Below are 24945 nucleotides of genomic sequence, written 5' to 3' on the forward strand. Positions count from 1 at the left end.
GGATGTAGAACTACAACTCCAAAACCAAAGGACACTGCCCACCAAACCCTTCCAGTATTTTCTGTTGGTCATGGGAGTTCTGTGTGCCAAGTTTGGTTCAAATCCATTATTGGTGGAGTTCGGAATGCTTTTTGATTGTAGGTGAACTATAAATCCCAGAAACTACAACTCCCAAATTACAAAATCAATCCCCCCCCCCAACCCCACCAGTATTCGAATCGGGTATTTTAATGTGTTGTGATGCGTTCTACACTGGGCATGCGTATTCAGCAGCAGAGTAGCAAAGCACAAGGGCAGATGCCGTCGCTGTGTCTGGTTGCGATCCCCAGGTTGTAAAGGTCAGCTTTTGTGTTATTTCTAGTTTGGTTCAATTCCATCATTTGTGGAGTTCAGAATGCTCTTTGATTGTAGGTGAACGATAAATCCCAGCAACTACAACTCCCAAATTACAAAATCAATCCCCCCCCCCCCTCAACCCCACCAGTATTCGAATCGGGTATATTGGGTATTTGTGCCAAATTTGGTCCAGTGAATGAAAATACATCATGTATATCAGATATTTACATTACGATTCATAACAATAGTAACATTACAGTTATGACTTAGCAACGAAAATAATTTTATGGTTGGGGGTCACCACAACATGAGGAACTGTATTAAGGGGTCACGGCATTAGGAAGGTTGAGAAACACTGGGCTAAACAGTGTAATTTATCCAGCTGTGTTGAGTGTAGACATCCTGTAATACTGCGGCATGTCTCACTAAGAGCCATGTCCACTGTTTTAATGTGTTGTGATGCGTGCTACACTGGGCATGCATATTCAGCAGCAGAGTAGCAAAGCGCAAGGGCAGATGCCGTCACTGTGTCTGGTTGTGATCCCCAGGATATAAAGGTCAGCTTTCGTACAATGTTATTTCTAGCGCCCACTTTTTGTTGATAGTCAAGCAGTGCTTCTTGTAGGTCAGAGCATGGCCCAGAGTGACTCCCAGGTCTTTGGGTGTGCTGCAATGCTCCAGTGGGATTCCTTCCCAGGTCATCCTCAGAGCTTGAGATGAAAAGCACACGTCTGCATTTTATATGGATTAGGAATCAACTGGTTTCCCCTGGAATAGGCAGTAAGGTCACCTAAAGCGTCAGAGAGCTTGAGTTCAACCGCTTCAAAGCTCCCTGCTTGGGTGGTGATGGCACAATCATCAGCATAGATGGAACTCTCTCTCTCTATATATATATAGGAGACCATTATTAGCGAAAGAGAAGATTAGGAATCAGCTGGTCTTCCCTGTAACAGGCAGTAAGAGCACCTCAAGCTTCAGAGAGCTTCTGTTCAACCATTTCAAAGCTCCCTGCTTGGGCGGTGAAGGCATGATCATCGGCATAGATGAAGCTCTCTCTCTATATATGCAGGACTCCATTATCAGAGAATGGGAAGATTAGGAATCAGCTGGTTTTCCCTGTAAGAGGCAGTAAGAGCACCTCAAGCTTCAGAGAGCTTCTGTTCAACCATTTCAAAGCTCCCTGCTTGGGTGGTGATGGCACAATCATCAGCATAGATGGAACTTTCTCTCTCTCTATATATATAGGAGTCCATTATTAGCGAAAGAGAAGATTAGGAATCAGCTGGTCTTCCCTGTAACAGGCAGTAAGAGCACCTCAAGCGTCGGAGATCTTCTGTTCAACCATTTCAAAGCTCCCTGCTTGGGCGGTGATGGCATGATCATCGGCATAGATGAAGCTCTCTCTCTATATGTAGGACTCCATTATCAGAGAATGGGAAGATTAGGAATCAGCTGGTTTCCCCTGTAATAGGCAGTAAGAGCACCTCAAGCTTCAGAGAGCTTCTGTTCAACCATTTCAAAGCTCCCTGCTTGGGTGGTGATGGCCCGATCATCAGCATAGATTAAATTATCTGTCCCTTCTGGAAGTGGCTGGTTATTTGTGTGAATGTTAAACATTAGGAACCAGCTGGTTTCCCCTGTAATAGGCAGTAAGAGCACCTCAAGCTTCGGAGAGCTTCTGTTCAACCATTTCAAAGCTCCCTGCTTGGGTGGTGATGGCACAATCATCAGCATAGAGGAATACCCTTTGAAACGTCCACTTCTGTCCTACACTTTGATGAAATGCCAATCTTCTTCTTCCTCCTCTTCTGTAGCGCCACCTGAATTCGTGCAGTGGCCCCAGTCCATCTCCAAGCCGCCTGGTGGGAGCGCCATCTTCACCTGCGTGGCCCAAGGTGTGCCCGAACCTCACCTGATTTGGCTGAAGAACGGCAAAGTCCTGGCGCCGGGAGAGAACGTCAAGCTCACCCACAACAACAGGTGAGAGCAGGGAGCAACTTTAGGTTGAGTCTAACTGTAGATTGGATGACGTTTGACCCCACGTAAGGCACGGATTTCTACCACGGTTGGAGTAGATCAGTGGTTGTCAACCTGTGGGTCTTCAGCTTTTAGGATTTCTGGGAGTTGAAGGCCAAAACATCTGGGGACTCGCAGGTTGAGAACCACTGGACTAGACACAACACAACATAGGCAGATAGTGGACACAGCATAGGCAGATACTCACATTGACTCACACAGGAGAGAGAAAGATGGACTAGACACAACACAACCTAGGCAGATACTGGACACAACATAGGCAGACACTCACATTGACTCACACAGGAGAGAGAAAGATGGACTAGACACAACATAGGCAGATACATTGAGTCACACAGGAGAAAGATGGACTAGACACAACACAACATAGGCAGATACTCACATTGAGTCACACAGGAGAGGGAAAGATGGACTAGACACAACACAACCCAGGCAGATACTCACATTGAGTCACACAGGAGAAAGATGGACTAAACACAACACAACCTAGGCAGATACTGGACACAACATAGGCAAATACATTGAGTTACACAGGAGAGAGAAAGATGGACTAGACACAACACAACCCAGGCAGATAGGCAGATACTCACATTGAGTTACACAGGAGAGAGAAAGATGGACTAGACACAACACAACATAGGCGGATACTGGACACAACATAGGCCGATACTCACATTGAGTTACACAGGAGACAGAAAGATGGACTAGACACAACACAACCCAGGCAGATAGGCAGATACTCACATTGAGTTACACAGGAGAGAGAAAGATGGACTAGACACAACACAACCCAGGCAGATAGGCAGATACTCACATTGAGTTACACAGGAGAGAGAAAGATGGACTAGACACAACACAACATAGGCGGATACTGGACACAACATAGGCCGATACTCACATTGAGTTACACAGGAGAGAGAAAGATGGACTAGACACAACACAACATAGGCAGATACTGGACACAACATAGGCTGATACTTGCACTGAGTCACACAGGAGAGAGAAAGATGGATTCTTTCATCCTCCTTATAGAGCAATGGTTCTCAACCTTTCTAACACTGTGACCCATAAATATGGTTCCTCATGTTGTGGTGACCCCCAACCATAAAATGAGCAAAGCAAATAAAGTCTTCTTTGTCTCGTTTCTTGCAGCACCCTGATGATCCAGCGGATCACCTCGGCCGACGAGGCCATCTATCAGTGCATCGCGGAGAACAGCGCCGGCACCAACCAGGCCAGTGCCCGGCTAGCAGTGGCCCTGTCCAAAGAGTTGCCTCGCTCCCCTGAAGGCGTCCAGGCCACGGCTTTGTCCACTACCTCCATCCAGGTCTCCTGGATGGAGCCCCCCATGGAGGTGACCGAGGCCATCATCGGATACGTCCTCCACATCCGAAAAGCAGGAGGTGAGTGGTTTCGGTGACCGAACCCGATCGTGGAAAGAAGTGACTACCAATGTGCCGCAGGAATCGGTTCTGGGCCCAGTGGTTTTGGTGACCAAACCCAATCCTGAAAGAAGTGACTACCAATGTGCCGCAGAATTCGGTTCTGGGCCCAGTAATGACTTGGATGAAGGTTTAGAGAGCCTGTGTCTTATCATGTTTGCAGATGACACTAAATTAGGGGTGGCTAATACCCCAGGGGACAGGATCAGGATGCAAAATGACCTCAACAGATTAGAGAGCTGATTAGCAAAACCAACAAAATGAATTTCAACCAGGACAATTTGCAATGAATAAACAGGATACACAGAGCCACTTTCCTTGTGCTTGCAAACAATTAGAGTCATCACATCGTCATAGACAACATAGGTAGATACTCGCACTGAGTCACACAGGAGAGAGAAAGGTGGATCCTTTCATCCTCCTTGTATAGCCACCTGCTGGTAGGTTGTCAGTAAGTAACTCTCAATGGATATGACTCAGCCATTACTACACCACCTTAGGTATTGCATCATGACATACACAGTCATTACCATGGTCCCATTTCTGTCTAACACACACACACAAACATACAAGATAGGACTGTGCTGTCACATGCTGGGCCTATAGCATTTGGCTTTTGAACAGGACGAGCTCTTTGTGCCCAGCGGGAAGCTGGGGTGCCTCGAGTGAGAGGCCCTAAGGATTTTCCTATACAGAGTCTTTAAAGGTTTAACAAAGTCCTTTATTATTTCTTAATACTTCAACAAACAATCAAATACTTCTTAGATCTTCAACGAGTTAAACAAATGCTTCAAGGCTTTGAATCAACCGGTGGCTTTCTTAATCTTGTCCACAAGGGACAGGCAACTGGCTTCGTGAACTGTTCCTTCTCTTTAAGAGGAAAACCCTTTTTAACCCTCCCTTGGGCAATCTACTTTCTAAACTTTGCTGGTGTGGGCTCTACTCCCGGCTCCAAACTGCTTCTTGGGTCCCGAGTAGACCTACCAGTCAAGGCTTGGTAGGTTCTCCAGCTGGAGTCCTTTGGAACTGTTTTCAACCAGAATTTCATAAGAAACCAAGTTTCTCTACAGGTGGAGCTAATCCACGTCCTGTAGCTAAGCTTTCCAATGCAAGACTGACCCAAAATGGCTCCCTCTCCTCCCAGAGCCCTGGGGAAAGGGGCGGAACCAGAACTTAACAATGACTGATGGGTCATTGGTCCTATAATTGCAAACCAAGGGAAGCCACCTTATCGCAAAATGCATGGAACTTTGGAATCCATGCAAACACTCAAAGAAAGAAAAGGAAGTTGGAGCTTTTGGTACAGCCGTACCAGCGCAAGGACACTTGAATATATGAATCTGCTTTAGCGCTGCAATTTTGTGTCTCACTACCGTGAGCTTTTGGTGTAACATTGAGTTCCAAAATAATTTCTTTCCATTTTGGTGCCAGCTGGGGTTCTGTTTGGGGTACCAACACCCATTGGATGCCCCACGGTGCCTAGTATACCAAATGGCAAATTCAACGGTTGCTTTGGAGAATTTTCATAGAATCAAAGAGTTGGAAGAGACCTCATGGGCCATCCAGTCCAACCCCATTCTGCCAAGAAGCAGGAAAATCTAATTCAAAGCACCCCTGACAGATGGCCATCCAGCCTCTGTTTTAAAGCTTCTAAAGAAGGAGCCTCCACCACACTCTGGGGCAGAGAGTTCCACTGCTGAATGGCTCTCACAGTCAGGAAGTTCTTCCTCATGTTCAGATGGAATCTCCTCTCTTGTAGTTTGAAGCCATTGTTCCATTGCGTCCTAGTCTCCAAGGAAGCAGAAAGGAAGCTCCCTCCTCCTCCCTGTGGCTTCCTCTCACATATTTATACATGGCTATCATATCCCCTCTCAGCCTTCTCTTCTTCAGGCTAAACATGCCCAGCTCCTTAAGCCGCTCCTCATAGGGCTTGTTCTCCAGACCCTTGATCATTTTAGTCGCCCTCCTCTGGACACATTCCAGCTTGTCAATCTCTCTCTTGAATTGTGGTGCCCAGAATTGGACACAATATTCCAGATGTGGTCTAACCAAAGCAGAATAGAGGGGTAGCATTACTTCCTTAGATCTAGACACTATGCTCCTCTTGATGCAGGCCAAAATCCCATTGGCTTTTTTTGCCGCCACATCACATTCCTGGCTCACGTTCCCCTTCCTCCCCACGAGGACTCCAAGATCTTTTTCACACGTACTGCTCTCGAGCCAGGCATTGTCCCCCATTCTGTCTCTTTGCATTTCGTTTTTCCTGCCAAAGTGGAGTATCTTGCATTTGTCCCTGTTGAACTTCATTTTGTTAGTTTTGGCCCATCTCTCTAATCTGTCAAGATCCCTTTGAATTCTGCTCCTGTTCTCTGGACTATTGGCTATCCCTCCCAATTTGGTGTCGTCTGCAAACTTGATGATCCTGCCTTCTAGCCCTTCATCTAAGTCGTTAATAAAGATGTTGAACAGGACCGGGCCCAGGGGGGATCCCTGCTTGTGGCACTCCACTCGTCACTTCTTTCCAGGGTGAAGAGGAAGCATTGGTGAGAATCACCCTCTGGGTTCGTCCAAATATTTAGAAAGATATTTCCGAGCTATGAATTAGGGGGATCTGAGGATAAGGAGGGGCCGACTACCTTTGCAGGTTTGCTTTTTCGGAAGACGGGCAAAGGGATCCGGCACTCCCTTCTGAACCGTCCGGCCAACGTTGTTATTGACCTTGCTTCCTTCTCGTCCATTTCTTAGAATCGGACAGCCGCGAACTGCAAGAGGCGGTCAGCAAGACGACCTTCCAGCACGTCTTCACCAACCTGGAGCCGTCCACCACCTACTCCATCTACCTGAAGGCCTACTCTCCTTTGGGGGCCAGCCAGGACTCCCAGCCCATCTTGGCCACCACCCTGGGCAGCAGTGAGTCCATCGCAGAATGGGAGGGGCCCCCAAAGACTAAGGATATTCTGCTATCACACCAATCCGAAAGCGGGAATTGAACCCTGGTCTTGAGACTTGTAGAGATACATTCTGAAATGGAGGATCTAGTTGAGATGCATTTCAAGTGTTTCTACCATTTCCCAAAATCTGTCCGATTTGGTTGAGATATCAAGAAATTGATCCTTGTGTTGTCGAAGGCTTTCATGTCCAGAATCACTGGGTTGCTATGAGTGTTTCAGGCTGTATGGCCATGTCCCAATAGCGTTCCCTCCTGATGTTTCACCTGCATCTGTGGCTGGGCACTTTCGGAAGTTCCGTTGCTAGTGAGGCAAGTGGAGTGCATATATATCTATGGCAGTGTTTCTCAACCTTCTTAATGCCATGACCCCTTAATACAGTTCCTCATGCTGGGGTTAACCCCCCAACCATAAAATTATTATTTTTGTTGCTACTTAATAACTGTAATTTTGCTACTGTTATGAATCGTAATGTAAATATCTGATCTGCAGGATGTATTTTCATTCACTGGACCAAATTTGGCACAAAGATCCAATACACCCACATTTGAATACTGGTGGGGTTGGAGGGGGGGGATTGATTTTGTCATTTGGGAGTTGTAGTTGCTGGAATTTGTAGTTCACCTACAATCAAAGAGCATTCTGAACTCCACCAACAATGGAATTGAGCCAGACTTAGCACATAGAACTCCCATGACCAACAGAAAATGCTAGAATGGTTTGGTGGGCATTGGCCTTGAGTTTGGGAGCTGTAGTTCACCTACATCCAGAGAGCACTGTGGACTCAAACCATAATCAATCTGGACCAAACTTGGCGTGAATACTCCATATGCCCAAATGTGAACTCTGGTGGAGTTTGGGGGAAATAAACCTTGACATTTGGGAGTTGTAGTTGCTGGGATTTATAGTTCACCTACAATCAAAGAGCATTCTGAACCCCATCAATGATAGAATTGGGCCAAACTTCCCACACAGAACCCCCATGACCAACAGAAAACATTGTATATTCTGACGGTCTTCAGCGACCCCTCTGACACCCACTCGTGACCCCCCCCAGGGGGTCCTGACCCCTAGGCTGAGAAACACTGATCTATGGAATGTCCAGGATGGGGGAAAGAACCCTTGTCCGTTTGAAACTCCCACCCTGGACATTCAGATATATATAAATATACATACATATATATATATATATACACACTCCACTTGCCTCACTAACAACAGAACTTCTGAACAAGCCACCCACAGATGCAGGTGAAACATCAGGAGACCATGGAATGCGGCCATACAGTCCAGAAAACTCACAGCAACCCAGATTGATCCTTCATGATGTTGAGAAACGCTGTCTGGAGGTTCAATTATTGAAGGCTATGTGCAACTGTTGTTGTGTTGAGGCTGTTTGTGGCTTACGGTCATCCTAAGTGGACTTATCGTAAGGTCTCCTCGAGCTGAGACAATGTGACTATGGTCTCAAGGCTCAAAGCAGTACCCTTGTGAGGGGTTCAAATGTGGGTCTCTCAGAAGAGATCTGAGCTTGGAAAGGTTCTTTTTGAGGGGAGGAAGGTTGGAACTCTTCGAAATTGCCCAATGGTTGGATGGGGATCTCTAGTTTTTTGTCCACAGGAAGGGGACTTAGGTTCTGGGCAGGTAAAGGATAGAAGAAGCACTTCAGATGCTCTCCTTCCCAGCTTCCCAAACTAAAATAAGTATCTCCTCTTCAGTCCCTGCAGCGTTGGGTTTCTTCACCAAGGTCTTGAACACCAGCTCCATCCAGGCCTTCTGGGAGCTGCCCGCTTCTGGCCGCATCGAGGGTTTCAAGCTTTACCTCCGGAAACTGCCCGGCGCTCATTTCGAGGGGCCCCAGCTCTTGCCCGGCACCTCCAACTCCTTCATCTATGGAGACTTAGGTGAGTTTCTTGCACTTCCAGAAGGAAAGGTCCTTGAAGGTCCAAGGTCCATCCTTAAGGCCTTCCATTAACATCTTCTGAGGAACCCCAACTCTTCCCTGGCATCTCCAACTCCTTCATCTATGGAGACTTTGGTGAGTCTCTTGCACTTCCAGAAGGAAAGGTCCTTGAAGGTCCAAGGTCCATCCTTAAGGCCTTCCATTAACATCTTCTGAGGAACCCCAACTCTTCCCTGGCATCTCCAACTCCTTCATCTATGGAGACTTTGGTGAGTCTCTTGCACTTCCAGAAGGAAAGGTCCTTGAAGGTCCAAGGTCCATCCTTAAGGCCTTCCATTAACATCTTCTGAGGAACCCCAACTCTTCCCTGGCATCTCCAACTCCTTCATCTATGGAGACTTAGGTGAGTTTCTTGCACTTCCAGAAGGAAAGGCCATTGAAGGTCCAAGGTCCATCCTTAAGGCCTTCCATTAACATCTTCTGAGGAACCCCAACTCTTCCCTGGCATCTCCAACTCCTTCATCTATGGAGACTTAGGTGAGTCTCTTGCACTTCCAGAAGGAAAGGTCCTTGAAGGTCCAAGGTCCATCCCTAAGACCTTCCATTAACATCTTCTGAGGAACCCCAAGGGTCCCAGCTCTTGCATGGCACCTCCCTTCATCTATGGAGACTTAGGTGAGTTTCTTGCACTTCCAGAAGGAAAGGTCCTTGAAGGTCCAAGGTCCATCCTTAAGGCCTTCCATTAACATCTTCTGAGGAACCCCAACTCTTCCCTGGCATCTCCAACTCCTTCATCTATGGAGACTTAGGTGAGTGTCTTGCACTTCCAGAAGGAAAGGTCCTTGAAGGTCCAAGGTCCACCCCTAAGGCCTTCAGTTAACCTCTTCTGAGGAACCCCAAGCTCTTGCCCAGCACCTCCAACTCCTTCATCTATGGAGTCTTGGGTGAGACCCTTGCCCTTGAAGGTCCAAGGTCCATTTCTAACATCTTATGAGGAACCCCAAGGGGCCCCAGCTCTTGCCCAGCACCTCCAACTCTTTCATGTCTTGGGTGAGCCTCTTGTACTTCCAGAAGGAAAGGTCCTTGAAGGTCCAAGGTCCACCCCTAAGGCCTTCAGTTAACCTCTTCTGAGGAACCCCAAGCTCTTGCCCGGCACCTCCAACTCCTTCGTCTATGGAGTCTTGAGTGAGCCTCTTGTACTTCCAGAAGGCAAGGTCCTTGACGGTCCATCTCTAAGGCCTTCTGTTAACATCTTCTGAGGAACCCCAAGGGGCCCCAGCTCTTGTCTGGCACCTCCAACTCCTTCGTCTATGGAGACTTGGGTGAGCCTCTTGCACTTTCAGAAGGAAAGGCCCTTGAAGGTCCAAGGTCCATCCCTAACATCTTCTGAGGGACCCCAAGGAGGTTGCCTTGATCACAATTGTGTTCCCTCATGTGCTACATTATCCATCCTGAGCAAACACCCTATTCAATGGGATGAACAATCCAACACTTAGATGAGAAATGAGTGTAAGGAGAAGGATCGGAAGAACATGATTGCTTGCTGAACTCTTCTTCTCTGGACTCTCAACATGAGTGCTTTCAAGTCATCCATTGACATGTGGTGACTCATTGAGTTTTCGTAGGTGAGGAAGAAGCAGAGATGATTTTGCTAGTTCCCTCCTCCAATATAGCATTTTTGGTGCAATGTAGTTCCCCTAAAGTTGAAAGTTGGAACTTCTAGCGTCTCCGGTCCCTTTCCTTTACACTTTTTCTTGAGGTGCATTGCTGCCCCCTAGTGGCAGCTTTGCGTCTGACATTTTCACTAATTTTTCTCTCCTTTGGTTGCAAATCGTCTCTTGTTTGTGGACTAGAGAACGTATCTCTTCCAAGGCTATCCGGTGTCCCTTACTCCTTGAAGACTGGAAGGCTTTTCCATTTATACGGATCGATATTTTGATCCAGAAATGGGTGCATCATATTTCCGAACCCAAACAGTACAAAGTGATAGCAATTAGGCTTGTGCACGGTCCTGTTTTCCTTCGGCACCTTCGGGAGCACGTAACGGTACGAAAATCCGCCCGCAACGAAAACAAGCGGGAGCCCATCTCGGCTCCTCTTCTGCTTTTCGGCATCATAGTTCAATCTTTAACAAAAATTAATTCCATCAAACAAAAAGAAAATCCTAATTCCTTGAAAACTCCTAGGTGATCCCTCGTTGTCCAAGTAAGATTGTCCTCCAAGTCTGGTGTCCTGGCGGTGCGTCCGTAGGTGACTGTGGAGCCCTATCCTTGACCTGCACATTCTCCCACAGTGAGACCAACGGTTTCCAGGTTTTCAGGGTTGGCTTGATGTGTCTTCCTCTTGGCATGATTCTCTCTTTCGCCCTTCATTCGTGCCTCTTCAAATTCTACAGCACTGCTGGTCACAGCTGAACTCCAGCTAGAGCGCGATGTGGCCGGTCCAGCAAAGTTGATGATGTAGGAGCATCGCTTCAATGCTAGTGGTCTTTGCTTCTTCCAGCACACCGACATTTGTCTGCCTGTCTTTCCAAGACATTTGGAGGATTTTTCAGAGGCAATGCTGCTGGAATCGTTCCAGGAGTTGCACTGGAACTCTCTGCCCTGGAGTGTGGTGGAGGCTCCTTCTTTGGAGGCTTTTAAACAGAGGCTGGATGGCCATCTGTCAGGGGTGATTTGAATGCAATATTCCTGCTTCTTGGCAGGGGGTTGGACTGGATGGCCCTTGAGGTCTCTTCCAACTCTTTGATTCTATGATAGTCCACGTTTCGCAGGCATATAGAAGCATTGGGAGGACAACAGATTTATAAACAAGCACCTTGGTATCCCTACGGATGTCCCGGTCCTCGAACACTATGTGCTTCATTCAGAAAAATGCTGCACTTGCAGAGCTCAAAGAACTACCAGTTACCTCTCCTCTAGAGTAGAGAGTAGAAACCACTTCAAGGAAACATTAAACCGAAAGCAAAAGGAGATTGAAATGCGCCAGGAAAAAAGATGGTTTTCTTAAGGAAGCCCAGGGAGGATAGCCCCAGGATGTCGTTACCTGGAAGTGGGGAAGCCTCCTTAAAATGCCTTGGAACGAGTGCGTGGTGTGGTGTGGTGCAGGCCCAGGAGACCAAGTGTGCTCGCCTGCCTGTAGCGTCTCTCCTCTAGAGTAGAAACAGCTGCAAGGAAGCATTAAACCCAAAGCAAAAGGAGGATATTGAAATGTGCCAGGAAAAAAGATGGTTTTCTTAAGGAAGCCCAGGGAGGATAGCTCCAGGATGTCATTAGCTGGAAGTGGGGAAGCCTCCTTAATATGCCTTGGAAAGAGTGCGTGGTATGGTGTGGTGCAGGCCCGGGAGAGCAAGTGCGCTCGCCTGCCTGTAGCGCCTCTCCTCTAGAGTAGAAACAGCTGCAAGGAAGGATTAAACCCAAAGCAAAAGGAGGAGATTGAAACATGCCAGGAAAAAAGATGGTTTTTTTAAGGAAGCCCAGAGGGATAACTCCAGGATGTCATTACCTGGAAGTGGGGAAGACTCCTTAAAATGCCTTGGAAAGAGTGTGTGGTGTGGTGTGGTGCAGGCCCGGGAGAGCAAGTGCGCTCACCTGCCTATAGCGCCTCTCCTCTAGAGTAGAATCAGCTGCAAGGAAGCATTAAACCCAAAGCAAAAGGAGGAGATTGAAATGTGCCAGGAAAAAATATGGTTTTCTTAAGGAAGCCCAGGGAGGATAGCTCCAGGATGTCATTGCTCTTCCTTACCTGGAAGTAGGGAAGCCTCCTTAAAATGCCTTGGAAAGAGTGCGTGGTATGGTGTGGTGCAGGCCCAGGAGACCAAGTGTGCTCGCCTGCCTGTAGCGCCTCTCCTCTAGAGTAGAATCAGCTGCAAGGAAGCATTAAACCCAAAGCAAAAGGAGGAGATTGAAACATGCCAGGAAAAAAGATGGTTTTTTTAAGGAAGCCCAGAGGGATAACTCCAGGATGTCATTACCTGGAAGTGGGGAAGACTCCTTAAAATGCCTTGGAAAGAGTGTGTGGTGTGGTGTGGTGCAGGCCCGGGAGAGCAAGTGCGCTCACCTGCCTATAGCGCCTCTCCTCTAGAGTAGAATCAGCTGCAAGGAAGCATTAAACCCAAAGCAAAAGGAGGAGATTGAAATGTGCCAGGAAAAAATATGGTTTTCTTAAGGAAGCCCAGGGAGGATAGCTCCAGGATGTCATTGCTCTTCCTTACCTGGAAGTAGGGAAGCCTCCTTAAAATGCCTTGGAAAGAGTGCGTGGTATGGTGTGGTGCAGGCCCAGGAGACCAAGTGTGCTCGCCTGCCTGTAGCGCCTCTCCTCTAGAGTAGAATCAGCTGCAAGGAAGCATTAAACTGAAAGCCAAAGGAGGAGACTGAAATGTGCAAGGAAAAAACATGGTTTTCTTAAGGAAGTCCAGGGAAGATAGCTCCAGGATGTCATTACCTGGAAGTGGGGAAGCCTCCTTAAAATGCCTTGGAAAGAGTGCGTGGTGTGGTGTGGTGCAGGCCCGGGAGAGCAAGTGCGCTCGCCTGCCTGTAGCGCCTCTCCTCTAGAGTAGAAACAGCTGCAAGGAAGCATTAAACCAAAAGCAAAAGGAGGATATTGAAATGTGCATGGAAAAAAGATGGTTTTTTTAAGGAAGCCCAGGGAGGATAGCTCCAGGATGTCATTACCTGGAAGTGGGGAAGCCTCCTTAAAATGCCTTGGAAAGAGTGCGTGGTGTGGTGTGGTGCAGGCCCGGGAGAGCAAGTGTGCTCGCCTGCCTGTAGCGCCTCTCCTCTAGAGTAGAAACAGTTGCAGGGAAGCATTAAACCCAAAGCAAAAGGAGGATATTGAAATGTGCAAGGGAAAAAGATGGCTTTTTTAAGGAAGCCCTTAAACCGAAAGCAAAAGGAGAATATTGAAATGTGCAAGGAAAAAAGATGGTTTTTTAAAGGAAGCCCAGGGAGGATAACTCCAGGATGTCATTGCTCTTCCTTACCTGGAAGTGGGGAAGCCTCCTTAAAATCCCTTGAAAGAGTGTGTGGTGTGGTGTGGTGTGAAGCCTGCAGGTCATGGGTTGCGATGGACCCTTACTGCATTTTGTTTTGCAAGTGTGGTAATTCTTCCTTTAAAAAGATGGCTTTTTAAAGGAAGCCCTTAAACCCAAAGCAAAAGGAGATTGAAATGTGCAAGGAAAAAAGATGGTTTTTTTAAGGAAGCCCAGGGAGGATAGCTCCATGATGTCATTGCTCTTCCTCACCTGGAAGTGGGGAAGCCTCCTTAAAATGCCTTGGAAAGAGTGCGTGGTGTGGTGTCAAGCCTGCAGGTCATGGGTTGTGATGGACCATTGTTGCATTTTTTTTGTGTGGTAATCCTATTTTGTATCCCAACAGAGCCGTCCGCAACTTACGAGATCAAACTCCAGGCCTTCAATGGGAACGGGGATGGGAACAGCAGCATCCGGTTCGTCTCGCTTAAGGAGAATTCGGAGAGGCTGGGTAAGGATTTGAAACGTATTTTTTGGTCCCAAAGGATCAGGCAGTAGATGCACACCTTAGTCTGCTTGAAAAACTGGATTCTACTGAAAAATAATAAGACCTTTGCATTTGGATGGCATAGTTATTTGTGGCGTGATAAAATGATTCGAAATCGTGGATTCGAAATCAGCTCCTTCAATGGCTTTGCAGGGAAGAAAGGTCTTAGGAACAGCTGTTGGATTTGTTGACTGTGTTGAACCCCCTGGTTAAAGGCAGTTTAGGGAAATTGGGGTACTTTTAGCAAAGCTTTTGAGAAAGTTACCATATTTTATCACATAATAGTCGTACTATTTTATCCCTTTAATAAACCAAAAAAGGGGTGTGATGTAAATTGTGGATTTGTTGACTGTGTTGTACCTCCTGGTTAAAGACAGTTTAGGGAAGTTGGGGTACTTTTAGCAAAGCTTTTGAGATAGTTACCATATTTCATCACATAATAGTCGCACTATTTTATCCCTTTAATAAACCAAAAAAGGGGTGTGATGTAAATTGTGATTTAAAAATATGATGATTTTTCAGTTGGTCACAGGTTCAAGTCCGGGGCGCGGGGCGAGCTCCCGCTGTTAGCCCCAGCTTCTGCCAACCTAGCAGTTCAAAAACATACAAATGTGAGTAGATCAATAGGTACCACTCCAGTGGGAAGATCTGTTGCCTGTGTTGAACCTCCTGGTTAAAGATGGTTTAGGGAAGTTGGGGTACTTTTAGCAGAGCTTTTGAGAAAGTTACCATATTTCATCACATAATAGTCTCGTTATCTTATCCCTTTAATAAACCAAAAAAAGGGGCGATGTAAATTGTGATGAAAAAAATCTGATTTTTCAGTGGGTCGTAGGTTCAAATCCGGGGCGTGGGGTGAGCTCCCGCTGTTAGCCCCAGCTTCTGCCAACCTAGCAGTTCAAAAACATGCAAATGTGAGTAGATCAATAGGTACCACTCCGGTGGGAAGATTTGTTGCCTGTGTTGAACCTCCTGGTTAAAGGCAGTTTAGGGAAGTTGGGGTACTTTTAGCAGAGCTTTTGAGAAAGTTACCATATTTCATCACATAATAGTCGCACCATTTTATCCCTTTAATAAACCAAAAAATGGAGTGTGATGTAAATTGTGTGATGTGATTTTAAAAAAATCTGATTTTTCAGTTGGTCGCAGGTTCAAATCCGGGAAGCGGGGCGAGCTCCCGCTTCCCGGATTTGAACCTGTGACCATCACACAATATACATCACATCCCGCTGTTAGCCCCAGCTTCTATCAACCTAGCAGTTCAAAAACATGCAAATGTGAGTAGATAAATAGGTACCACTCCAGCGGGAAGGGACCAGCGCTCCATACAGTCATGCCAATGACCACATGACTTTGGAGGTGTCTATGGACAACGCCGGCTCTTCAGTTTAGAAATGGAGATGAGAACCTGAGTCCCCGGAGCCAGACACAACTGGACTTCATGTCAGGGGAAAACCTTTACTTTTAGATTTTTTTTCATCACATCACACCATATACATCACACCCTTTTTTTGGTTTATTAAAGGGGTAAAATAATGAGACTATTATGTGATGAAGTATGGTAACTTTCTCAAAAGTTCATGCTGCTCCCCAGATTCAAACCTGCGACCTTTCAGTCAACGGGTTCAGCAACTCGTCTGAAACTGCATTATATGATCAATGTAGACTCGTTCATGGCAGTTGCATGGCATTATTAAAGGGATAAAATAATGAGACTATTATGTGATGAAATATGGTAACTTTCTCAAAAGTTCACGCTGTTCCCCAGATTCAAACCTGCGACCTTTCAGTCAACGAGTTCAGCAACTCATCTGAAACTGCATTATATGATCAATGTAGACTTGTTCATTGCAGTTGCATGGCATTATTAAAGGGATAAAATAATGAGACTATTATGTGATGAAATATTGTAACTTTCTCAAAAGTTCACGCTGCTCCCCAGATTCAAACCTGCAACCTTTCAGTCAATGAGTTCAGCAACTCGTTTGAAACTGCATTATATGATCAATGTAGACTTGTTCATTGCAGTTGCATGGCATTATTAAAGGGATAAAATAATGAGACTATTATGTGATGAAGTATGGTAACTTTCTCAAAAGTTCACACTGCTCCCCAGATTCAAACCTGCGACCTTTCCGTCAACGGGTTCAGCAACTCATCTGAAACTGCATTATATGATCAATGTAGACTCGTTCATTGCAGTTGCATGGCATTATTAAAGGGATAAAATAATGAGACTATTATGTGATGAAATAAGGTAACTTTCTCAAAAGTTCACGCTGCTCCCCAGATTCAAACCTGCAACCTTTCAGTCAACGGGTTCAGAAACTCATCTGAAACTGCATTATATGATCAATGTAGACTCGTTCATTGCAGTTGCATGGCATTATTAAAGGGATAAAATAATGAGACTATTATGTGATGAAGTATGTTAACTTTCGCAAAAGTTCACACTGCTCCCCAGATTCAAACCTGCGACCTTTCAGTCAACGGGTTCAGCAACTCGTCTGAAACTGCATTATATGATCAATGTAGACTCGTTCATTGCAGTTGCATGTCATTATTAAAGGGATAAAATAATGAGACTATTATGTGATGAAATAAGGTAACTTTCTCAAAAGTTCACACTGCTCCCCAGATTCAAACCTGTGACCTTTCAGTCAATGAGTTCAGCAACTCGTTTGAGACTGCATTATATGATTAATGTAGACTCGTTCATTGCAGTTGCATGGCATTATTAAAGGGATAAAATAATGAGACTATTATGTGATGAAATATGGTAACTTTCTCAAAAGTTCACACTGCTCCCCAGATTCAAACCTGTGACCTTTCAGTCAACGGGTTCAGCAACTCGTTTGAAACTGCATTATATGATCAATGTAGACTCGTTCATTGCAGTTGCATGGCATTATTAAAGGGATAAAGTAATGAGACTATTATGTGATGAAATATTGTAACTTTCTCAAAAGTTCACACTGCTCCCCAGATTCAAGATAAGACAACAAAATAAAAAAATGGACAAGAAATAGAGATCCTCCAAGGTTTGCAAGGGGTCAACATAAATTCGAAATCTTAGTAGATTGGTTGACTTGTGTTGTGTTGTGTTAAAGGAAATTTATCTTTGACTACGAAGCACTCATCGCTTGTAACTATTGTGTGTTTATTCTTTCAGACGGCAACTCGGTGTGCGAATGCGGGCAGGAGGGGGACAGCTCTCTCGCGGGGATCGTGGTCGGGGTCCACATTGGCATGGCCTGCATCATATTCTGCATTCTCTTCCTGATGTTTGGCTACCGCAAGAGGTAAGAAGGAATACGGCTCAAAATTGCATACTTTCCCCAAAGCTGATGGATCTAGGGCAAGAGTGGGCATAGTAGGGGGCGCATGGAAGACCCTGGACCACAAGAGCTTGGCCCCGAAGTCCCTGAACGTGGTTCTCATTATAAATTTCAGCACAATTTGGACCCTTCCATGTCAAAATATCGTATTGCGCCATACGGAGAGAGGGGAATACACTTGTTGTTGTTGTTTATGTTGTTGTTATTATCCCACCAATCAATCACGTCATAGGGAGAGGAGGGGAATACATTTGTTGTTGTTGTTATTGATGTGGTTGTTATTATCCCACAAATCACGTCATAGGGAGAGGAGGGGAATGCATTTGTTGTTGTTGTTGTTATTATTATTATTATGCCACAAATCAGTCACGCCATAGGGAGAGGAGGGGAATATATTTGTTGTTGTTGTTATTGATGTTGTTGTTATTATCCCACAAATCGCGTCATAGGGAGAGGAGGGGAATACATTTGTTGTTGTTGTTGAGGATGTTGTTGTTATTATCCCACAAACCAATCACGCCATAGGGAGAGGAGGGGAATGCATTTGTTGTTGTTATTATTATTATCCCACACATCAATCACGTCATAGGGAGAGAAGGGGAATACATTTGTTGTTGTTGTTATCCCACAAATCAATCTCATCATAGGGAGAGGAGTGGAATACATTTGTTGTTGTTGTTGTTGAGGATGTTGTTATTATGCCACAAATCAATCACGCCATAGGGAGAGGAGGGGAATATATTTGTTGTTGTTGTTGTTATCCCACAAATCACGCCATAGGGAGAGGAGGGGAATACATTTGTTGTTGTTGTTGTTATCCCACAAATCAATCATGCCTTAGGGAGAGGAGGTTAATACATTTGTTGTTGTTGTTGTTGTTGTTATTATCCCACAAATCACGTCATAGGGAGAGGAGGGGAATACATTTTTTGTTGTTGTTATCCCACAAATCAATCACGTCATAGGAAGAGGAGGGGAATACATTTGTTGTTGATGTAGTTATTATCTCACAAATAAATCACGTCATAGGGAGAGGAGGGGAATATATTTGTTGTTGTTGTTGATGATGATAATGTTGTTATTATCCCACAAATCAATCACGCCATAGGGAGAGGAGGGGAATACATTTGTTGTTGTTGTTGAGGATGTTGTTGTTATTAGGCCACAAATCAATCATGCCATAGGGAGAGGAGGTTTATACATTTGTTGTTGTTGTTGCTGTTGTTGTTATTATCCCACAAATCACGTCATAGGGAGAGGAGGGGAATGCATTTGTTGTTGTTGTTATTATTATTATTATTATGCCACAAATCAATCATGCCATAGGGAGAGGAGGGGAATATATTTGTTGTTGTTGTTGTTGATGATAATGTTGTTGTTATTATCCCACAAATCATTCACGCCATAGGGAAAGGAGGGGAATGCATTTGTTGTTGTTGTTATTATTTTCCCACAAATCAATCACGTCATAGGGAGAGGAGGGGAATATATTTGTTGTTGTTGTTGATGTTGTTATTATCCCACAAATCAATCACACCATAGGGAGAGGAGGGGAATACATTTGTTGTTGTTGTTATTGTTATCCCACAAATCAATCACACCATAGGGAGAGGAGGGGAATGCATTTGTTGTTGTCGATGATGATTATTTTCAACATAATCATCATCACAAATCAAGTCATAGGGAGAGGAGGGGAATACATTTTTGTTGTTGTTGTTGTTGTTATCCCACAAATCAATCATGTCATAGGGAGAGGAGGGGAATATATTTGTTGTTGTCGTCGATGATAATTATGTTGTTGTTATTATCCCACAAATCGATCACGTCATAAGGAGAGGGGAATGTATTTGTTGTTGTTGTTATCATCCCACAAATCAATCATGCCATAGGGAAAAGAGGGGAATACATTTGTTGTTATTTTCCCACAAATCAATCACGTCGTAGGGAGAGTAGGGGAATGCATTTGTTGTTGTTGTTGTTGCTGTTATTATCCTACAAATCAATTACACCATAGGGAGGGGAGAGGAATACAATTGTTGATGTTGTTGTTATTATCCCACAAATCACGCAATAGGGAGGGGAGGGGAACGCATTTGTTATTGTTGTTGAGGATGTTGTTGTTGTTATTATGCCACAAATCAATCACGCCATAGGGAGAGGAGGGGAATACATTTGTTGTTGTTATTATACCACAAATCAATCACGTTGTACGGAGAGAAGAATATTTTGTTGTTGTTGTTGTTGAGGATGTTGTTGTTATCCTACAAATCAATCATGCCATAGGGAGACAAGGGGAATACATTTATTGTTGTTGTTGTTGTTGTTGTTGTTGTCCCACAACTCAACCTGGAACACCTCTGCGTATGATGGTTGGAAGGTAAATTCACGCAAGGCTTGGGCTACTTTACGAGGAACTCTCCAAGGTAGTGAAGGCAAGCTCCAGAATAGATTCAGCACCTTGGATAGCTCCGCTGAAGCTGTCCAGAACATGGAGCAGACCCACCACCTTTCCAGGAGAGTCCCTTTTCTCTGTGGGATATTTCATGACCATGATGATCAAATCCAGTGGGGGGCATATGGCTCTTTACGGAGTCTGACATGACCTTTGCCCTCCTCCAAACCCTCGAATTTTGGCTCTAGGAGACACCGTTTGGCCAGTAAAGGCTGTTTTGGGGAGCACCTCGAACACCTCACTCCCAAATGTTTATGAGGGATGTTTCATATTTTGGTATCACCACGGTGCCCAAAATGGTTCTGTCCCTGCCACAACTTCGTTCCCTGCTTTCCTTACAGCCTCTTCTGCAAGAAGGGAACCCAAGAGAGCTGGACTGTCCCTCAAGGAACCGAACTAGTCCAGACCACGGCCCGGGAACCCCACCGTAACCAGCGGAAGCCCGAAACTGGGGCAAAACCTTCTGAAATGGTGGAACTGGTCACTCAGGTGAGTTCGAGGAATGGTGGGAAAGAAAAGGCGGCATGCTTGGAGAACCCGCAAGATAAAAGTTACGGGTGTGCGAAAGAGTGCATGGTGAATCCGTTCCATTTTTGTGCGCCCCTGTTTTCGGGAAGATTCTTCCCGAAATGGAACTCGGTTCCAAATTACGAATCCGAATAACTTCCTCCTTATCTCGTTTTCGGAAACTTCCCGAAAACAGAATCTGTTCTGCTTTCGTGTGCCCCTGTTTTCGGATTCAGGGTTCCAAATTAGGAATCCGAATGCTTCCTCCTAATCTTGTTTTCGGAAACTTCCCAAAAACAGAATCCGTTCTGTTTTTGTGTGCCCCTGTTTTCAGGAAGATTCTTCCCGAAACGAAAACAGAACTCAGGGTCCCAACTTACGAATCCGAATGCTTCCTCCTAATCTTGTTTTTGGAAACTTCCCAAAAACAGAATCCGTTCTGTTTTGGTGTGCCCCTGTTTACGGGAAGATTCTTCCCGAAACGAAACTCTGGGTTCCAGATTACGAATCCAAATGTTCCCTCCTAATCTCGTTTTCGGAAACTTCCCGAAAACAGAATCCATTCTGTTTTCATGTGCCCGTTTTTGGGAAGATTCTTCCCGAAACTGAAATGGAACTCAGGGTCCCAAATTACGAATCCGAATGCTTCCTCCTAATCTCGCTTTCAGAAACTTCCCCAAAACAGAATCCGTTCTGTTTTTGTGTGCCCCTGTTTTTGGGAAGATTCTTTCCTAAACTGAAACGGAACTCTGGGTTCCAGATTACGAATCCAAATGCTTCCTGCTAATCTTGTTTTCGGAAACTTCCCAAAAACAGTATCCGCTCTGTTTTCGTGTGCCCATTTTCAGGAAGATTCTTCCCAAAACGGAAACGGAACTCAGGGTCCCAAATTACGAATCCGAATGCTTCCTCCTAATCCCGTTTTTGGAAACTTCCCGAAAACAGAATCCATTCTGTTTTCGTGTGCCCCTGTTTTTGGGAAGATTCTTCCCAAAACGGAAATGGAACTCAGGGTCCCAAATTACAAATCCGAATGCTTCCTTCTAATCTTGTTTTCGGAAACTTCCCGAAAACAGAATCCGTTCTGTTTTCGTGTGCCCCTGTTTTTGGGAAGATTCTTTCCGAAACTGAAACGCAACTCAGGGTTCCAAATTACGAATCCAAATGCTTCCTCCTAATCTCGTTTTTGGAAACTTCCCCAAAACAGAATCTGCTCTGTCTTCGTGTGCCCATTTTCGGGAAGATTCTTACCAAAACAGAAAAGCAACTCGGTGTTCCAAATTACGAATCCGAATGCTTCCTCCTAATCTCATTTTCGGAAACTTCCCAAAAACAGAATCCATTCTGTTTTCGTGTGCCCCTGTTTTTGGGAAGATTCTTCCCAAAACGGAAATGGAACTCAGGGTCCCAAATTACAAATCCGAATGCTTCCTCCTAATCCCGTTTTCGGAAACTTCCCGAAAACAGAATCCGTTCTGTTTTCGTGTGCCCCTGCTTTTGGGAAGATTCTTTCCGAAACTGAAACGGAACTCTGGGTTCCAGATTATGAATCCGAATGCTTCCTCCTTATCTCGTTTTCGGAAACTTCCCAAAAACTGAATCCTTTCTGTTTTGGTGTGCCCCTGTTTACGGGAAGATTCTTCTCGAAATGGAACTCAGGGTCCCAAACTACGAATCCGAATGCTTCCTCCTAATCTCGTTTTCGGAAACTTCCCGAAAACAGAATCCGTTCTGTTTTCGTGTGCCCCTGTTTTTGGGAAGATTCTTCCTGAAACGGAAATGGAACTCAGGGTCCCAAATTACGAATCCGAATGCTTCCTCCTAATCTCGTTTTCAGAAACTTCCCGAAAACAGAATCCGTTCTGTTTTCGTGTGCCCCTGTTTTTGGGAAGATTCTTCCTGAAACAGAAACGGAACTCAGGGTTCCAGATTACGAATCCGAATGCTTCCTCCTAATCTCGTTTTCAGGAACTTCCTGAAAACAGAAATGGAACTCAGGGTTCCAAATTACGAATCCGAATGCTTCCTCCTATTCTCGTTTTCCGAAATTTCCCAAAAACAGAATCTGTTCTGTTTTCGTGTGCCCCTGTTTTTGGGAAGATTCTTTCCGAAACTGAAACAGAATGAGTTCCAGATTACGAATTCGAATGCTTCCTCTTAATCTCGTTTTCGGAAACTTCCCAAAAACAGAAACGGAACTCAGGGTTCCAAATTACGAATCCGAATGCTTCCTCTTAATCTCGTTTTCGGAAACTTCCCAAAAACAGAATCTGTTCTGTTTTCGTGTGCCCCTGTTTTTGGGAAGATTCTTCCCGAAACGGAAACGGAACTCAGGGTCCCAAATTACGAATCCGAATGCTTCCTCTTAATCTCGTTTTCAGAAACTTCCCAAAAATAGAACGGAGGCATCTGAAATTCGAAAAGAAAACAGAACAAAACAAAATAGATTTGCACACCCCTAAAATGATGATTTTTTTTGGGGGGGGGGGGAGATTTTAGGTATGGTTAAGTTTGTTTATGCTTTGGTTTCCCTTCCACAGAACACCCCGTCCTCCGAGGGATGCAACAACCATGACACCCCCCATTTCGAAGTGACGATTGAGCGCTGCCCTCCGTCCCAGCCCAGCGGTTAAGCCAATGCCTGGTGGGATGGGGTCAGGCGAGGCCTCGTACGGATCGAGGTGGCCGTTCCGTAGAGGTCCGGCCTCTCCTTGCCCCACCGCCCACCTGGAAGTTCAACCGTAAACCTCCAAAGAATCTACCTCACCTTCGCCGGATGCTCAGCTTCCAGTCCGGCCGCCATCTTGCTTGTCCACTCCCTCCAACCTCTCCCTGTTTCCCCCCATCCCGATGATCCCGGATTATCTATTTTTGATACAAATACCAAAACTACCTCAACCTAGCCAGCCCCTCTGGCCTGCCAAATAACCTCCGCCAGAGAGGGGGAAATGGGGATCCATCCTCCATGGCAATGGGAAGACTCCAGAGCCCGGGGTAGCCATTTTGAGAGGAAGCCAAAAAAATGGAGGAAGTTGACCTCCTACCTCTTGTTATATGGCTGCCTCGGGGTGGACGAGGAAGCTGACCCCACTCCTCCCTGTCCCTCCAAACTGGAGCCAAACCCAACAAGGTTTGGGGCTGTGGGACAGGGCGGTGGGGAAGGTTGAGGATTCAAAATTTAGTCCCCAACCAAGTCACATTATCCACTCCAGGGGTGGTTGACGCCATTTCCAAGACCGCCCCCCACCCACCCACGGTGCCTGGGCGCTCGGCACCAGCATGCCAAATAACGCCAAACCAAAAGCGGGAGCAGCAGCGTACCCCCTTTCCCTCAACCCCCCCCCCATGAATGTCCACACCCCAGTGACCTTCCTCTGTAACAAGAGGTCAGGGGGACACTTCATGCACCACCTCCTCTTTTCTATAGCTTCTCTCGCTGCTTCCGACAGAGTCTTTTTTTGATATATATACATATATATTATATATATGACGTCTCTATCCAAATATTTTTTAAGATGATACACAAAAAGTTTGCTGAACTGTTTCCAAAGATGTAGAGCTTTAACCATGTGTGGATGGAGACGTAGCCTTCAAAGTTTTGGGTAATGGGAGGGTTGGGGAGGGACCCATGTGGAAGGAGACCATGCCTGGCCTTGGAGAACATCCATGGCTGGTGGAGCCTTCAACCCTACTACCTTGGCTCTTCAGTTGTAAGGGGCGCCATATTTGTTGATGGACCAAATAAGGTTCATCTGGATTCTGGCTCCAGGCACTCCTTCAACCCTCAAAGGAGGATGCCTGAGCATTCTGATGACATCTAGAGAACCTAAGTCCCAACGATGACCAATTCTGAACCATAATTACCTCCAAGACCTCCCTTAAAACTAAAGAGCCTCCACTTTGGGGCAATGACCCCATGTTTTCTATACCAGCATCCTTCTTTTCTTCCCCTACTCCATTCTTCTCCCCTCTAATTTCCTTCATGTCGTCTCTTCTTTCTTGGATACCCAAACAGGCAAGGACCCTTCTAACGAGGGTCCTCAATATGGAGAGAAACTCTCCTCCTTCCTCCCCTCCCTCTTTCTCCTTCCACCCTTTCATCTTTCCTTTATTCCCTCTCTACTTCCTCCTTTCTTCCTTCCCTTTTCTTTCCTTCCTTCTCTCTTTCCTCCCTCCCTCCCCTCTCTTTCTTTCTTCCTCCCTCCATTCCCTTCCACCCTTTCGTCTTTCCTTTCCTCCTTCTCCTTCCTTTTGTTTTTTCTTCTTTCTTTCCTTCCTCCTTCCCTTGCCTTCCTCTTTCTCCTTCCATCCTTCCCTTCCACTGTTTTGTCATTCCTTCCTTCCTGCTCTCCCTCCTTCTCCTTCCCTCCCTTCCCTTCCTTCCTCCTTCTCTTCCTTCCTTCTCTTTTTCCTCCCTTCCTCCCTCCTTCCCTTGTTCTTTCTCCTTCCATCCTTCTCTTCAAACC

General features: G+C 45.7%; 1 protein-coding gene across 1 annotated transcript in view; it reads left to right on the forward strand.

Annotated features, from left to right (window-relative positions):
- Positions 1-23881, forward strand: part of LOC132764568 (immunoglobulin superfamily DCC subclass member 3-like) — a 47949-nt gene extending 24068 nt beyond the window's left edge. The window contains exons 7-14 of the mRNA XM_067472656.1: positions 2151-2316; positions 3526-3776; positions 6561-6725; positions 8482-8667; positions 14042-14146; positions 17355-17484; positions 20314-20461; positions 23020-23881. Coding sequence (XP_067328757.1) covers positions 2151-2316; positions 3526-3776; positions 6561-6725; positions 8482-8667; positions 14042-14146; positions 17355-17484; positions 20314-20461; positions 23020-23112 — 1244 coding nt within the window. The 3' untranslated portion in view covers positions 23113-23881. The remainder of the gene's footprint in view (positions 1-2150; positions 2317-3525; positions 3777-6560; positions 6726-8481; positions 8668-14041; positions 14147-17354; positions 17485-20313; positions 20462-23019) is intronic.
- Positions 23882-24945: the final 1064 nt, after the last annotated feature.

The sequence above is a fragment of the Anolis sagrei genome, chromosome 12 (genome assembly GCF_037176765.1).
Source record: "Anolis sagrei isolate rAnoSag1 chromosome 12, rAnoSag1.mat, whole genome shotgun sequence".
NCBI lineage: Eukaryota > Metazoa > Chordata > Lepidosauria > Squamata > Dactyloidae > Anolis > Anolis sagrei.